At 44.4% G+C, this 16,762-nt stretch overlaps 1 protein-coding gene and 1 long non-coding RNA gene across 2 annotated transcripts in view; one reads left to right on the top strand and one right to left on the bottom strand.

Moving 5' to 3' along the window:
• The first annotated feature begins 4,766 nt into the window (after positions 1–4,766).
• RAB38 (RAB38, member RAS oncogene family) overlaps positions 4,767–16,762 on the top strand; it is a 57,736-nt gene continuing 45,740 nt past the window's right edge. The window contains exon 1 of the mRNA XM_040489580.1: positions 4,767–5,264. Coding sequence (XP_040345514.1) covers positions 5,063–5,264 — 202 coding nt within the window. The 5' untranslated portion in view covers positions 4,767–5,062. The remainder of the gene's footprint in view (positions 5,265–16,762) is intronic.
• LOC121039390 (uncharacterized) lies at positions 5,391–10,511 on the bottom strand. Its single transcript, XR_005794736.1, has 2 exons — positions 10,166–10,511; positions 5,391–7,045 (listed from the first exon to the last, which is right to left on the bottom strand). It is a non-coding gene; the product is annotated as an uncharacterized LOC121039390 (long non-coding RNA).

Raw genomic sequence — 16,762 nt, 5'->3', positions numbered from 1 at the left:
GGCCAAATACTAGGCTAAGGTACTTCACTGCCTTATTTCATTTAGGGTTCCTAAACACTTCCATGTTGGGTGGGTTAGGAGGAAAATAAATCCTAACTCAGCCTTCCCTGTCTGTCTAATGCAAGTCAAATGTGTTCAGTGAAAGCATAGAAGTTTAGATGGTAATAAATCTGCTGAAAATGATTTAGGTCATGATCTGCTTGTTTTGGTCCAAACTAAGTGGTAGATTCAAAAACTCACCTGCAATCAATTTCTGATGATAATCTGTAGATATCCTATCATAGTTTTTCTTTCTGGGTAAAAAGTCCGACATCAAAATTCTCATGGACTGAAGTGTATTCATTCGAAGCACTTTCCATACAGAATCCATCCTGGCCTCTCTCCACATAGTTTGAAAATGGTTGCCTGCTTCCAGACACCTGCTCTGTCCTGAGTCAATACTGGATATAACTCACATTGCAAGTTAGCACAGGCTTCAGACAAGCCTAGTAGATAAAAGGGGGGCTCTTTGCATTCAACAAGAAATTAGCACAGCCTTCACTTGGCAGAACTATATATTAAAATGGTGATTTAGGAGAATTTTCAAATGTCCCTCTTTCTTGTGGATCTCATCCTCTGCTTCAGGAATAAACATTCTTTTGGACAACCCAGGCTTGTTCCTGGGGCTTGGTGTGTAATTATTTAATAGCCCCCCCCCCTTTCACTCTCAAGGGTCCCTTTTTGGATGATAAATTCTATTGTTATCTCTTACAGGGCTTTTTCGAAGATATATTATTTGCATTAATCTAAGAAAAATTACCATACCTTTCCTCCAGCAGAGTCTTTGGTACCCTATCTTGAAGTCATTGAAGTATTTCTTCAGAGCAATAATTAAGAGCCATATAAACTAATGAATAACTCCCTACTGCTCTCTTATTGGTGAAAGCAAATAAGGTAACTTTATAAGACTCATCTAATAGAACAGCCCTAGGAGGGAAACATGTGGACTTCGTGTTTATGTTTGCAAAAGCAATTCCCAATTATTTTATTTATTTGTTTTTTAAAGTTTATTGATTTAGTTTGAGAGAGAAAGCATGAGCAGGGGGAGGAGTAGAGAGAGAGGGAGAGAGAATCCCAAGCTGGCTCCAGGCTGTCAGCACAGAGCCCACTGCAGAGCTGGATCTCACAAATGGGAGATCATGACCTGAGCTGGAATCAAGAGTTGGACACTTAACCGACTGAGTCACCCAGGTGCCCCATTTCCCAAACAATTTAATTAGTTTTGCCACTTAATATGAGCAGAGTATGAACCTACATTGAATAGCAAGGGAATGGAGACCTAGAGAAATCTAACTCTGTGCTTTCTGGAATGCCATTCCGTGCCTGAATTCTGAGAACTCTGTGGTCACATACAGCTTTTACAGACTTGAGTAACCTCCCTTCCTGTTCTTCAGGATAAGGTGTCCTGTAGTGTAGCAACTTGAGGGCAGTAAGATTATCAAAGCATCACCAGAGATGCTTTGAGGGTTACTGCGGAAAACAGGTTTCCATGGCGCAGTGTGGCTGCTGGGAGGAGCCACATAGCACAACCCCAGTCATTCTCTCTGGAGGGAAGGAGAGCCAGCTTGTTAGGATAAAGCCAGGCATCCTTCTGGATAGACTCAAGGTATCTGAGACAGATGGATTATCAGGTTGGGCCAGATGGGTTCTTACGGAGTCTCATAATTTGGGGGGAGAGGAAGGACAGTAGGCAAGGATGATCTACCTATTTGCTAATATTCTTTTCATCTGAAGGTACTCTAGCCTGAATCTAGCTTATGGTCTTTCCTCAGCTACCTGGTTTGCTATTTGCAGCCTAGTTCTGAGGGAAGAAAAGTTCAAAGCAAAGCAAAGGAGCACAGGAATGGCTTGCCATCCAAAAAATGTGCTTGGAGAGCTCTTATCTTGGGGGCAAATGCACAGCAGCTAAGGAGAGAACAGAGCCATGAAACCGGAAGAGAACCATGTCATGATGCTTGTTTTGAAATGGCTTTTCCACAGTCTTTCACCCAAATGTCCTAATTGGGGGGTGGGAGCAAATGGAGTACAGGATAGGAAATGCCACAGCTTTGGAACTGGTGCCATTGAGGGAGTGATGAGAATCAGCTGAGTGTCACTCCTGCCGGAAGGTGTGGCTAAAAGACCCAGAACTCTGACAGGTCAGTCACAAGTACACTCCACAGATCTTGTAACCCAACTCCCTCATTTTACGTCGGATCTTTCAGGATGTCACTGAACTGCTAGCCTGGCAGGATCACCAAGCCACTTTAGTCTAAAAGATTTAAAAAAACATAAACCAGGAGTTATTTCTCCCCACTGTGAAGAACTGTCATGAGACCTAAATGAATGACTCTGGAAACAAATTGCAGTACTTCCTGTCTGGCCAGGGAGCTTGCTCTCCACAGTTGCCCACTGCCCCTAACAGGGAGGCCCTGTTAGAGGCAGTGAGGCTGAAGCTTTAGGATCTGTTCCTTAATTTTGTATTCTTTTGCTTAAAGACCACTCCCCACCCAATTTTATAAGCTTTAGGTCTCAGAAAACCTGAATCTTGGTCTGCCTGTCCTACATGGTAAATCTAACTATCTGGTGATCCAACATGCTCGCAATCAGAAGAGGAGACCAAGTAAGGCTGGGGATGGCTCAGCTTGGACTAGGCTGGGAAACAGGCTGGGGCCTGTAAAGCAGCTGGGGCAGGATAACACTGAGGGCTGCTGGCTCATGTAATGTCTCAACCCTCTACCCGCTCCTTGTTTCCACCCCCAGTTCCTTGCCCAGACCAAACTTGTCTTCAGGTCTACAGACCCAGGATTTTAGATCTAGGGAAGGCCTTTGTCATCATCCCTCATTCTGCAGGCTCTCAGAAGGGCCTGACCCCTTGAGGTTTGTGAACTCCCCTCCCTGCAAAGTGAAGCCACAGCGTTGGCCAATACTTTAAGCAGGAAGACTAGTTGGTTCACTTGTTAGATATAATCTGCCTGCTGTGTCCCTGCATCGGTGGAAACCAAAGAATGGTGTCCACCTGTCTAGGCAGTCAATAAAACACAAACCAGTGCAATTCTGCACACCTTCACTTAGTGCCCATTGTGAGCCAAGCTACTCCCTGAAGGGACAGAAAGCTGACAAGATATGATGCTGGTCCTCAGTATTTATATCAGAGAACAGGGTGTGAAAAGTTTGCCCCTCATTTGCTATTTATAGCTGCCATTTAGTCAGCACCTGCTATTCAGCGGGACGTTTTATTATACATATTGTCTCTACTTTGACCGACAACTCTAGAAGGTAGATACCATTATTCTCACTTTGTGCATGTGGAAACTGAGGTGCAGAGAGGTTATGTGACTTCTCTAGGTTAGGCAGCTGGGGCATCGCTCTTCTTGTTAGGGGCTCATGGAGGCTGAAGGAGAGCATGTGTAATGTCAGATGAAGGCAGAAAGATGATGCGCATGCCTCACCTTCTATTCTCTGTTTCACACAAGCCTGTATTGAAGTCCCAGCTGTAACACTCTGCATGGGTTTGGGAGAACTGCTCTCTGTCTTGCTTTCCTCCTCGATAAACTGGACAAAATACTTCATAATATAGTTGGAAAGATGAAATGAGATAATGTGGACATGGCTCAGTTCCTGGCACTTTCGGGTACAAAATGATTCACTTTGGTACAAAATGCTCATCACATGGATCTGCATGCCACTTCCTCAGAAATTTATGTTTTTACTAAATTGTTGCCTTCTCAGGGAGGCCTTCCCTGGCCACCCTATCTAAAAGGCCAACCCCATTCCAACTCTTCATACCTGTAGCCCTACGTTATTTATCACCAACTAATATGTTACAAATTGTACTTATTTATCTTTGTTTTTTTTTCATCTGCCTCCACCTACAAGAAGGTAAAGTGTTTGAGACCAGGAATCTTTGTGTTATTTCTGTATCATCCCAAGCACAAATATATATTGGTTAAAAGAATAAATTAAAAACCAAACAAAAACCCCCTCTTTGGCTTAGAAAATTGGCTTTTAATTTGACTTTTTCCTATTTGACCCTGGGTACATTACTTAAAATGTCTAGGCCTCAGTTTCCTCTTCTGTAAAGGGGGAAGAATGATGGTATCACTTTTAAGACTGCTAGGATAATTAAGCGACATGCATATAAAAACTGGCACATAGCAAGTGCTGGATAAATGCTTGCTATTATTATCACTTGAAGTATTCTGACCAGTTATTTAAATCGTCTTTCAATGTCGCCCAGAGCTTTTAGGATAGAAGAGGAGGCTAAAAGCCAAGGATACCTCTGCGTTTTCAGCCCAGTGATCCCCCTTGGTAGACCACTGACAAAGAGTCAAAATGCTCAGTGTTCTCACTGCAAGGCTGCTCACGTGTCTGGATTACCATTACCACGTCACTGAGGAAGACAGCAAACTGAGGCTTGGCCAAGATCAAAGGACTTGTCCAAGATCACTCACCTCTAAAACCAGGGCATGCTGAACCCAACCCCCCATGTTGGGCCTCCTACGATTGTATTATCCGCTGCCTCTCTTCCAAGCTCTCTCTGCAGTGTGGGTTGGAGTGGCGGCTGTGAGCTCAGGTGCCCTGTGTTCACCAGGCTTGTCACTTTCATCTCCCGCAATACACTGAACTTTTCTAACTCCGTTTTCCCGCACGCAGAACGTGGGAAATAAAGCCCACGCCTCACAGCTTTGCGTTCAGGATCACAGGCGAGGAAAACTCTTCGAAAACTCCAAAGCGCCCTACGAATAACCTCCGCAACAGGCATTCACACTCGAGCTCCCCCACTTCCCAGTCCCGGGAGACGCTCCCGTCTCCGCCCACCTCCTAGGCGGCGCGGCGCGGCGCGGGGTAGGAAGGAGGATTAACCCCTGGGCGCCTGTCTGGGCGTTTCTCCAGGCGGCCGGGGAGGAGTTCCGCCTCTCGCTCCCGCCCCGCCGCTGGGCTCCCTGGCGCCCGCACTCGCGCTCTCGGAGTCCCTCTCCCGCCCAGGCCCCTGCTGGCTGCGCTCCCTCGGTCCGGCACGGCACGCGGGCGGCCCGCCAGGATGCAGGCCGCGCACAAGGAGCACCTGTACAAGCTGCTGGTGATCGGCGACCTGGGCGTGGGCAAGACCAGCATCATCAAGCGCTATGTGCACCAGAACTTCTCCTCGCACTACCGGGCCACCATCGGCGTGGACTTCGCGCTCAAGGTGCTCCACTGGGACCCTGAGACAGTAGTGCGCCTGCAGCTCTGGGACATCGCAGGTGAGCAACCGGGGAGGAGGCCAGGGCCGGAGGGCCTCGAAGCGGGTCTGCAGGCCCCGGGGCAGCGGGTTGAGGTCTAGTGTAGTCCGGGGCGCTGAGCCGCAAGAGACTTTTTCTGGTGGGTTGAAAACTTGTTTCCAAAGAAAACAAAAAAGTTTTTTTTTTTTTTTTTTTCTTTCTCTCTCTCTCTCTATCTCTCTCTCTCTCTGGCTGAAACTTCAAGTGCATTCCCTGGCGCTTTGGGATTGTTGCTTGAACACCCTCTCACACCCTCCCCTGGGATCACTCGACCCAGCGCGGGCCCCCGAAGGGACCCAGAGAGAGACTATCTGGAGTTGCATTCAGTTCTCCCTCTCCAGCTCTTTTTCCGGGCGTGGGCAACGCTGCGGGTGAGGAGGCCCTTAGTGTCATGCCAGCCACCAACGGGGGAGTCTTCAGACCTGTTAACAGCGGGAACTAGGAGAGTTCCAGGCTAGAGGGGTTTACTCACTGCTGTTTTTAATTGCTCCTTGCTCTTGCCTCCCTCTTTACCCTTCAGTCAAGAGAGTTTGAGGTTCTCAGCTTTGGTGAAGCCAAGGATCTTTGTGTGTATGTACTGGGGGCAAAGTATTATTTCTCTCTTTCTCTGACTCTCTGTGGTCTATGAAAAGGACACTGTGCACATACCTTAAGGTCACTTTTGTCAAAGAGTCTATGACATTAGTCATTTCTTTCTTTCATTTTTTAAGTTTATTTATTTTGAGAGAGAAAGTGCAAACAGGTGAGGAGCAGAGAGAGAGGGAGAGAGAAAATCCCAAGCAGGCTCCAGTCTGTCAGTACAGAGCCCATCCAGGGGCCACCCGGGCATCCTGGCCGTACGATTTCTTGATTTGGCCTTAAAGTTTTCAGTGAGAAATCTGCAAACTGTGAAGCTTCATTACAATGTTTGAAACCAGAATTTGATTCTGAAGGTTTGTACCCAGAGCTGGGCAGGGCATTAGGCAAATGTATGTCTGCTCCAAGTGTGAGTTCTCGGACTGAAGCTGTTTGCAACCTGGGCATGTCCAACCCCTGATTATAGATCCTGGCTCTGCCACTCACTAACCTGCTCAGTGGCTTCAGACAAGTCCCTTCAGCTCGGTTGAATCCTTGTTAAGTGCAAAGGAGTTGGACATGGCAGCTCAGGAATCTTCCTGCTCAGTTTTAAGGTCCTCTGGGATTCGTTGTTGAACAGTCCCACCTCACCTCTGACTGTTCCATGGTCTGTGGTACCAGGAGTCTTTGTAAGTGCTGGACCCAAACCCGGCACTTGTCCTTCAGAAAATAGCTTCATTTTTAGCTGGTGTATTTGACTGGAAACACTTTATCATGACTCGAAGCAAGAACAAATGTGGAAAATTTTTGAAAGGGCACTTCAAGTTCTGGGGACTGCGGTGCCTCTTTAATCATGAGCTGCCAAGTCTTATGATAAACCTTTTGGCATGTGAACAGATTCATGCATTTGAAGTCATCTTGAGCAGCTCCAGTAGCATGGGGGTTATCAGAGACCGGAAGATGTTACCAGCCACTATCTGATTGGGTTTTTCATCTAGAAAAGCCACACTGTGTCTCTGCACTCGGTTGCTGCATTTTTTGGTGTGTGAAAACTCTTCTGGCTGTACTGGAGTATCCAGGACTCAAGTTTAGAATTAGCTTACTGTTTCAAAGGGGATATAGCTATAATTTAGACTTTTGTGTCAAATGCAAATAAGGATGTGACATCAGGCATGTTATATAATGTCCATGAATCTCAGTGTCCCCACCTAACAGAGAGGAGAGAAAGGTATAGTGATTAAGAGACTAAATTCCAGAGTCGAACCGCTTTCGACTGAATCCCTGTTTTACCCCCCCATGTCCTGGGCGATTTTATGTTAAGTTTCCTAACCTCCTGATTTCAGCCGACCCATCTGTGAATTAGGCAGAATGCTTTCTCCCAATAAATGGCAAATGAGCAAACAGATGCCAGCTAAAGGTGACTAAAGTCTCCACTATCTAGGAGAGCTGCAAGGATTACTGTTATACTACCATTTTTTTTTTGGACCATGTATAAATGCTAGGAAGAAGGACATGATATAAATATGTGGACTAAATCTTAATAAATGAGGGGGCCCCCCAGATGCTCAGTTCATTAAGCATCAGACTCTTGATTTTGGCTCAGGTCATGATCTCAGGGTTCATGGGTCTCAGCCCAGCGTCCAGCTCTGTGCTGACAGTCTGGAGCCTGCTTGAGATTTTTGTCTCTCTCCCTCTCTCTCTCTGCCCCTCCCTGACTCATGCTGTCTCTTTTTTCTCTCTCTCTCAAAAAAATAAATAAGTAAACTTTAAAAAATTATAAAAAAGTAAATCTTAATAAATTTGGAACATAGAATCTGTTCCAAAATGCCCAGCACCATCTTTTAGCTTTATCAGCATTACAACATGCTGACATGAGCAGCTGAAATCCCAAGTTTAGAAATGCCCCCTGAGCCATGGTTCTGGACTAACATGGCTGTGGAGGCTCTAGTGACAGAGGTCTGTGTACATAAGAAATATGGGGCGCCTGGGTGGCGCAGTCGGTTAAGCGTCCGACTTCAGCCAGGTCACGATCTCGCGGTCCGTGAGTTCGAGCCCCGCGTCGGGCTCTGGGCTGATGGCTCAGAGCCTGGAGCCTGTTTCCGATTCTGTGTCTCCCTCTCTCTCTGCCCCTCCCCCGTTCATGCTCTGTCTCTCTCTGTCCCAAAAATGAATAAAAAAACATTGAAAAATAAATAAATGTTAAGAAATGTAAGAGGTCTGTGTACGTATAGTGGTGTGTAGCAGGTCAGTAGGGAACTTCTTCCCAGAGCTCTGATGTTCAGTGGGAACCTGTCTGTGTCAGCCTCCAGCCCAGAGACCCTGTGAGCTGAGTTATAAGCTGGGCATCAGGCACAGCTGGTTGTGGGGAACCTGTGCCCTGTGGGAAAGGATGATAGGAGCATCCTGGTGACATGTTTCGTGCTACATCAATAGCCCTGTGAGGAGTGAATTCATATGAAGTCCAGCCTCAGTTGCCCACCCAGATTCCAGTCAACTAACTGTACCTCACAGCACCTTCAGATCAGCCTGTCTGTCCAAACACAGGAATGATTCCCTTTCCTCTTTATTCTCAACTCTGCTATGTGTGTGGAAAGAAGAGGTGAGACTAAAAAGTGAACGGTGAGCCTCACTTTGAGCTAGTTAGGAGTGTGGATGAGATAGAGGGGATGGCCCTGTCTTGATAGAATATCAGATCCATCTGCTATAGAGGGGATCTTTGCTCATTAGACCTTTGATATTCATTTGATTCAATGCCAAGGTGGGCCTTATTTATATGTCCAACTAATTTCCATCATATATCTCTTATAGCCACTTCAGCTGGCCAGTCTGTTCCTGAAAGACTCCAAAATACTTCTCAGGAGGCACCTGGCTGGCTCAGTTGGGAGAGCATGCCACTCTTGATCTCCAGGGCATGAGGTCATGAGTTGGAGCCCCACGTTGGGCATAGAGATTACTTAATTAAAAAAAAAAAAAAATTGCCTCTCAGGGCTTGTGAAGTAGGCCTTGACACCAACATGGTAAATTCCACAAACCTTGTAGGGAATAGCAATCACCCTGAATCCCAAAGATTCTACATAGAGGAGCAAGTGGGTCAACTCTGGGTTCCAAAGCTCTTGATAGCATCAGGAGAAATTAAGTCATTTTGCCCAAGGCCACCTGCCTAATAAGTGGGAGAGCTGGATTTGGTACAGTTTTGTTTGACTTGGAATCAAGCCATGTTCTTCATGACTGAAGCCCATGAGTCCCTGGGACATTGCTGGCCCATTGGGGTTATACCTTCCTCTCCTTTACAGGTATTCCTTCCTTAGTAAATAGGTTGTCCTTGCTTTCTCCTTCCTATTTCTTTTTATTTTCTTTTCTTTTTTTTTTATTAACGTTTTTATTCATTTTTGAGAGGTAGAGAGAGACAGGGTAGGAGTGAGGGAGGGGCAGAGAGAGAGGGAGACACAGAATCTGAAGCAGGTTCCAGGCTCTGAGCTGCCAGCACAGAGCCCGATGCGGGGCTCGAACCCATGAACCATGAGACCGTGACCTGAGCTGAAGTCAGACACTTAACTGACTGAGCCACCCAGATGCCCCTTCTACTTCCTATTTCTAACATATTTTTGGATATTAATCAGAACCACTGTGCAGATAGAAAGAGGAAATGCAATGAAAATCTATTTCTGAAAATTTAATTCTTGGTTGTAAGGTTTTTAAAATAGATTTATCAAGAAAAAAGTAAATAAAAGGTTCACACTTGAGACTCTTCTATTTCTCTTCAAATCTGATACTGTAATTACTCCATTAGCATTTTAAAAGAGAACTATACAATTTTGTCTAGAACTCTTAACGTGCTTTGGGACCCAGCTGCAGGAATTGAGATAGCCATAGTAATAGTAGCTCACATTTCATACGCATTTATTCTTGCAGTTGTCCACACATTTTAATTTTTAATTCCCCAGTAAAATAGCTGATTAAGTGGAAGTGCTAGAATTTAAAATGTGGCCATGCTCAGTTCACCATCTAATGGTTCGTGGGATCGAACCTCACATTGAGCTCTGCACTGACAGCACAGAGCCTGCTTGGGATTCTCCCTCTCTCTCTATGCCCCTCCCCTGCTCATGCACACACACACACACACACACACACACACACACACATACACACACACACACACATTCTCTCTCTCTCTCTCTCTCTCAAAATAAACAAATAAATTTAAAAAAATATTAAAAAATATTTGGTCATGGAATCTAGTACCCAGTCTCCTAACAGTTTTGCTCAATTTCCCACAATTTAAAAATAAAACACTTTCAACATACTACAAATATATTTTAAAAATATACCTGACATTGAGTAAGCAATGAAACCTGGCTGGACCTCAGTTGCCCTGTCTGTAAATGGCCATTGTTCCATTTTCCTGTGACATCACGTATTTGTATTATGTTATATCCTGCAGTTCCTGTCAGCTCTAGTAGTTTTTCACTCTTCCCAGGTTGTATGTGGCAGCATATTCCAGCTTCTTTCCTTGCTAGGTTTGTGACTTGGGCAGGTCACTTAGCTTCTGTGCCTCGGTTTCCTTTCTGTAACTGGGGACAATAGCAGAGCCTGTACCTTAGAGTTGGTAAAAGAATGAAATGGGTTAATTTGTGTAAAGTTGTGCCTATCTGACACAAAATCAATGCTAAATAAATGTTAGCTATTGCTCTTGTTTTTTTCTATTTTTTTTTTTAATTTTTTTTTTCAACGTTTATTTATTTTTGGGACAGGGAGAGACAGAGCATGAACGGGGGAGGGTCAGAGAGAGAGGGAGACAGAGAATCGGAAACAGGCTCCAGGCTCTGAGCCATCAGCCCAGAGCCTGACGCGGGGCTCGAACTCACGGACCGCAAGATCGTGACCTGGCTGAAGTCAGACGCTTAACCGACTGCGCCACCCAGGCGCCCCGTTCCCAGGTGCCCCATTTTTTTCTATTTTTTTTTCCATTGTATTTATTTTAGAGAGAGAGAATCTTTTTTTTTTTTTAATTTTTTTTTCAACGTTTATTTTTGGGACAGAGAGAGACAGAGCACGAACGGGGGAGGGGCAGAGAGAGAGGGAGACACAGAATCGGAAACAGGCTCCAGGCTCTGAGCCATCAGCCCAGAGCCCGACGCGGGGCTCGAACTCACGGAGTGCGAGATCGTGACCTGGCTGAAGTTGGACGCTTAACCGACTGCGCCACCCAGGCGCCCCTAGAGAGAGAGAATCTTAAGCAGCTTTCACACTCAGTGAGGAGCTCAGCGCGGGGCTTGATCCCACGACCCTGGGATCATGACCTGAGCTGAAATCCAGTCGGACATTCAACAGACTGAGCCACCCAAGGTGCCCCTACTCTTGCTTTTAATTGTTATTACAAAATACCTTCACAACATTTTCCTGATTGATCTTCCCAGCATCGCTGAGGGTATAGACAGATCAGGTGGTACTAAACTAAATCTATTTTATATCAGACAAGATGAAGAATCAGAGAGTTAAGGGACTGGTCCAGGGTCGCAAGAGTTAACAAGGGGCAGAGGAGGAAAAGTAGCTGAGGAAAAACATTTCCATCAGGGCACATCTCTGCTAACTTTCCGTGCATATGCTGTGTGACAAGGAAGCACTGGAGGACATTAACTATCCAACAGGCAGAGCGATGGAAGGAGGCAGCATGGGCCTAGAATCAGGAGCCCCAGGACACTGAATCCCCACTCCAGTGGCCATGAGTGGCACTGGATTACAGTGCTGTGTTGTTTCAGAATTTATAAAATGCTTCCACATTGTGACAGTCAGTTGGGGGAAGGTTTTGGACTTTACTATCTCTTCAGTGTCAATTTTCTAAAAAAAAAACCCTGTAATTCTCCAAGGAAGTTTAGAAGAAAGGTCTTAAATATCAACATAATAGATCTAGAAATGTAGAAAGAGCTAAATTTGGCAACCATCATGTCAAGCAAAAAACAAAAAATAAAAATGCATGTCGAGTCTGGGCCACATTCTGCTGGGCAGTTTATTGCTTTGTTTCTAACCTGGCTAATTATAAATTTTCTAAATACCATGTGGACTAACATGGTGTGTGCTTACAGGTAAGCGGTATGTGCACTGAGCAAGATGGTGAACTTTCTAAGTAGGGTGAATGATGTGTGGGGAAAGCACCTCAGGGTTTTTTACAGGGCATTCACTAGAATCACCATCTATCACAGACACATGAGCATTAGGCATGTGGGACATGTCCACTCATCTAGGTTTTAGAGGACTGGTTCTGACAGGAGAGCACATAGCAGTCTGACCAAGGAAAACCAAGTCATCTGAAAGAAGGAAGGGATGGGGAGGAGCAGTTCTAATGTGTGTGGCTTCAGCACAAATGTTTATGAAATGCCTGGTATGTGTTAGGTACTGTTCTGGGTGAGGGGAAAACAAAGAGGGATAAAGTATTGAACAAGACCCAATTCCTGACCTTAAGAAGTTCACAGTTCAGTGGGCATGATGGCACCAAAGCAAATCACAGTAACAGCGAGTGAACTGTACCAATATAGGCTACTCCAAAATATTCTGGTGGTGCAGATGGGGTCCTACCTGCACCACATCCATCCACTCTCTGAGCTTAAATTCAAGCAGGCTGGATAAAGCCTCTAACTAGTGGGATGTTTCCTGTACCCTTACCTACCACCAGCTACTCCTTGTGAGTGATTTCAGGGCTGTACAGCTTGAAGCAGAAGTTCATCTTCTGGCTCTCGTCAATTCTGTCTCCTTCTCTTGAGAATCTTAGGCATTCCCATGGCTTTAAACTCCATGCAGACAACTCCAAAAATGTGCGTATAACCTTGACTTCTCATGACCTTCAGACGTACAGTTCTGTCTTCATGCCGGGCATCTCCTTTATGATATCTCACACATATTGCAAGATTAGTATGTCATAGCAAAGTGGCATAAAAAACAAAGATTGTTGTTTTTTCTCTTTTAATAAAGTAATGTATGCTCAGTGTAGCAAAAATTGGAAAGCCGAAAAGAAAACAACAATAGCAACAACAAAGGACTACAAAGAATATCCACAATCACCCCTTTTAATGATAAGTAGCACAGGGTGCTGTTTGTCTGTCTATACTAGATATCTTTCACCACTCACTGGACTTGCTATACACCTTTCCGCCACTCACTTGGACTTGAAACTTGTGCCATCTTTTCTTCTTTGACCCTCCAAGTCAGATAGTGATTATTCTTCTCCTGTCACTGCTTTAGATCAAGGGCAGCACTATTATTACTTACCTATATAATAGCCACCTGTATAGCTCTAGTCTCTTCTTCCTGCAGTTATGTGTACCAAGGTCAAGTTCATCTTCCCAGAACATCACTTTGGCGGCTCCACATTGTCTATAGATTGTGCATATCATGAAAAGAAGAATTAAAGCAGTAGGGATGAGGTGATGGAAGGTTGATGGCTAGAACGAGGATGGATTTCAGGCCATAGAGCCATTGGGGGCAGAATTGGTGGGGTCCTAGCAAGTAAGAAGTGACTGGAGTCCTTGAGGCCTGACCAGGTCTAAAGGAAACCCAGGATCCACTTCATGGTGGCTTCTTGTCATGAATATAGTTATTCTCATTGAGGGTTGAAATGGTACTTAATTTTTTTTTGTTTTATTTTACTGAATTTTATTTAAAAAGTCATTTTAAAATTTGAGGATTTGAGAGGTATAAGATTTTTCCTGGGAGAATTTATTCATTCACTTGATAAGCAGAGGGATTTAGGGGTAAACAAAATGGATCAATTTTCACGCTTATGGAATCTGATAGTCTGGTGGGATAATTATTTAATCACTGTTCTGATAAGTGGTCTGAAGGGGTGCTAAAAGAAAGTCATAACAGGCCACCTACCCTAGCTATAGTGTAGGGGTGAGGACACGGTGTGGACAGCGGTAACCTGGCATGGCTATAGGTTACAACATGTGGGCCCATGAAAGGATGCATATGCTAAGCTAAAGGTTAAGAGTGATGGTTCCTTATATTTGTCAATTTGTCAAGTCAATCTTTGCAGTTTAAACACCACAGTGATTCTGTCAAATAGGTGAGGAAACTGGGCCCAGCAAAAGTAAGCATGGTGTCCGGTGTATAGTGGTTGTTCAGTGAAAGTGGTTTGGTGTTAAGCAGTCACTGGCATTAATACTGGAGCCCTCGCTCACCTGAAAAGTTTTTGAGAAGAGCTCCTTTGTAGTAAGGCTTAGAGCCCTTTCCTTCTTCTGATGATTCACCCTAGGGAATCCTGCAAAGCTTTCAAGTCGTTGAGAGCCCCCATGCCCTTTTTTTTTTTTTCTTTCACTTTCTTAGATTCTGAGATGGAAATTTCCAGAGGGATATGCTGACCCTACTACTCCTGGGCTGGAAATCACGTTTATTCCCTCAAAGGAAGATTCTCATCTTCTAGGCTGGTGTACTAGAGTAGTCTTCAACTTGGCAAGGTCAAGACTGTGACTGCAGCCTGGGTTTCAAATTATTGAGTTCCGCTATTTTTTTTCCAACTGTTTGAGAATTCAATTAAAAAGTATATGATCTTAATTTCCTCTTTGAAAAAAACTCAGGTTTTAACTTCCACCATTCCCCACTCCTTTTGGTTTCTCATGCACAGCTATTAATTAAATCCTCTCTCTTCTCTCTCTCTCTCTTTTTAAGTTTGTTTGGAGAGAGAGTGAGAGTGTCTGCACAAGTGGGGGGGGGAGCAGAGAGAGAGAGAAGGATAGAGAGAGAATCCCAATCATCCTCTGTACTGCCAGCATGATGCCCAGACTGATGATAAGGGGCTCAAACTCATGAACCCTGAGATCATGACCTGAGCCTACATCAAGAGTCGGATGCTCAACCAACTGAGCCACCCAGGCTCACTGCCCCCATCTCTTCTATCTTGAAAAATAACTGTCTTATCCCCTTATGAGTAGCCATGTCTTCTTCACAACTCATCTGGACTACTATAGCAGCTTCCTTATACCCATACCTTCATCAGGCTCCTCTCCCTGCCCCCCACGCCCATCACTTTGTCATCCATAGACATGAGACTTTGCAGCATGGCTTCATTCTCCAGTCAGATATTCTCCAGTTTGGCATTCTTCGGTGGATCTCCATCACTTTCAGAATTAGAGGCTAAACTTTTTACGATGAAATTTGAGCTCACCCATTCCAGTCTCATATCTTATACCTCTGACTCTTGACCATTCCAGATACAGTGGCTTCAATTCACCCACCTTCCCCTCTGTGCTGTGGCTCATATGATTGCCACTGGCTAAATACACTTTCCTCCTTTTTACTTAGATGATGTCTATGGATTCTTTGTCACAAAACCCATCTCACCCCCTTTATGAAGTGTCTGCTTGAGCCCATGTGTCCCTGGGAGGCAGTGTTTCTTTGCTCCCATAATAGCCATGCTTATCATTTTAGATTAGAAGCCCTTCACTTCTGCATTACAATGTCTTTTTCTTCCAATTTATGACCCTAGGTCCCAGCATAGTCCTTGGTATTTAGTAGGTCCTCAATGAGTGTTTGTTCATTAAAAAGTTTTTCAGCCAACTATTTCAACATTGCTTTAATTCTAAGATATACTGTTGATCTAAACATTTCTCCAATAAAACAGAAAATAATGAATTTGTTTATGCTTGAAAGACTTCATAGTTTTATGAATATTAACAATTAAAAATGCATACATTTTATAACTGACAAATATGGTAGTCACTTTCCTGAAGATGGCATTCTATTTTATTTTTTACCATAAAAACTGGAGAGTGAGCTTAAAGACCATTTTTTTTTAATTTTTTTTAATGTTTATTTATTTTTGAGACAGAGAGAGAGCATGAACGGGGGAAGGGCAGAGAGAGAGGGAGACACAGAATTGGAAGCAGGCTCCAAGCTCCGAGCCATCAGCCCAGAGCCCGACGTGGGGCTCGAACTCATGGACCGCGAGATCGTGACCTGAGTTGAAGTTGGACGCTTAACCGAGTGAACCACCCAGGCGCCCCTAAAGACCATTCTTAAAAGCCGCACTTCATCATTTAACCGAGTCTTTATAATTTGGAATGAAGTGTCATTTATTTGGAGGTCACATGGCAAAACTGCATCCTTATGATTTTTGGATACATTAAATGAAGTCATTATTTTGAAGGGTAATTTTCACAGAGGTAAGACCTTGACAGCTCATCAAACCAAATCCTTCATTTTACAGAAGAGAAAGCTGTGCTCTGAAAGGGGGTTTGTATTAGTTTCTCAGAATTTTAGAACGAGTTAATGGTAGAACTGGAACCAGAATGTAGGCATCTCTAGTTTATTAATGATGAGATTTGAAGAAGCTTATTTTTTTTTAATTTTTTGGTATAGTCTTAAGCACTGAGACAACAAAATAATTGAATTTGGTGGGCACCAGCCCTATGGAAATTCATGCAGTGAAGAAGAGAGGGTGATGGTCCCGGGGGCACCCAGAGACATCCATAGTCTGGCTTCAAATAGCATTCCTAGTATTATTTTCCTCTCTTCTCCATGATGAAGCTTTGCTTCCTTGTTCACACCCCATGGTCATTGCCTCTACGCCCTTGTTCCTGCTCTTCCTGTTGGTTCACATGCCCTTCCCTTTATTCCCACATATCCAAATCCTATATCATGTTTAAGACCCATCCAAAAGGACAACTCCTTTACAAAGACTTCCCTAATTCTCTCTTTCCAGCAGTAACTTCCTCTTCCCTCGCACCTCATGCAATTTTTTTTATGCCCTTGTAGCACTTCTTCTTTTAACCTTGTTTTAGAGTTATTCATACCTCTCCAGATAGCCCTCATGTGTTTTAGCAGGCATTGCCACAGATTGTTGCATAATTTACTGAAATGACTGTGGAGTCAGCAAACAGGTAGAGAAGGAGAAAGCGCTATATAGGAGGAGAAACAAGCAAGGGCAGGATTTT

Source organism: Herpailurus yagouaroundi, unplaced genomic scaffold (genome assembly GCF_014898765.1).
Source record: "Herpailurus yagouaroundi ecotype Mexico unplaced genomic scaffold, PumYag 180, whole genome shotgun sequence".
NCBI lineage: Eukaryota > Metazoa > Chordata > Mammalia > Carnivora > Felidae > Herpailurus > Herpailurus yagouaroundi.
The sequence above is the reverse complement of the archived record's forward strand: the minus strand, read 5'-3'. Positions and strand labels throughout refer to the sequence as shown.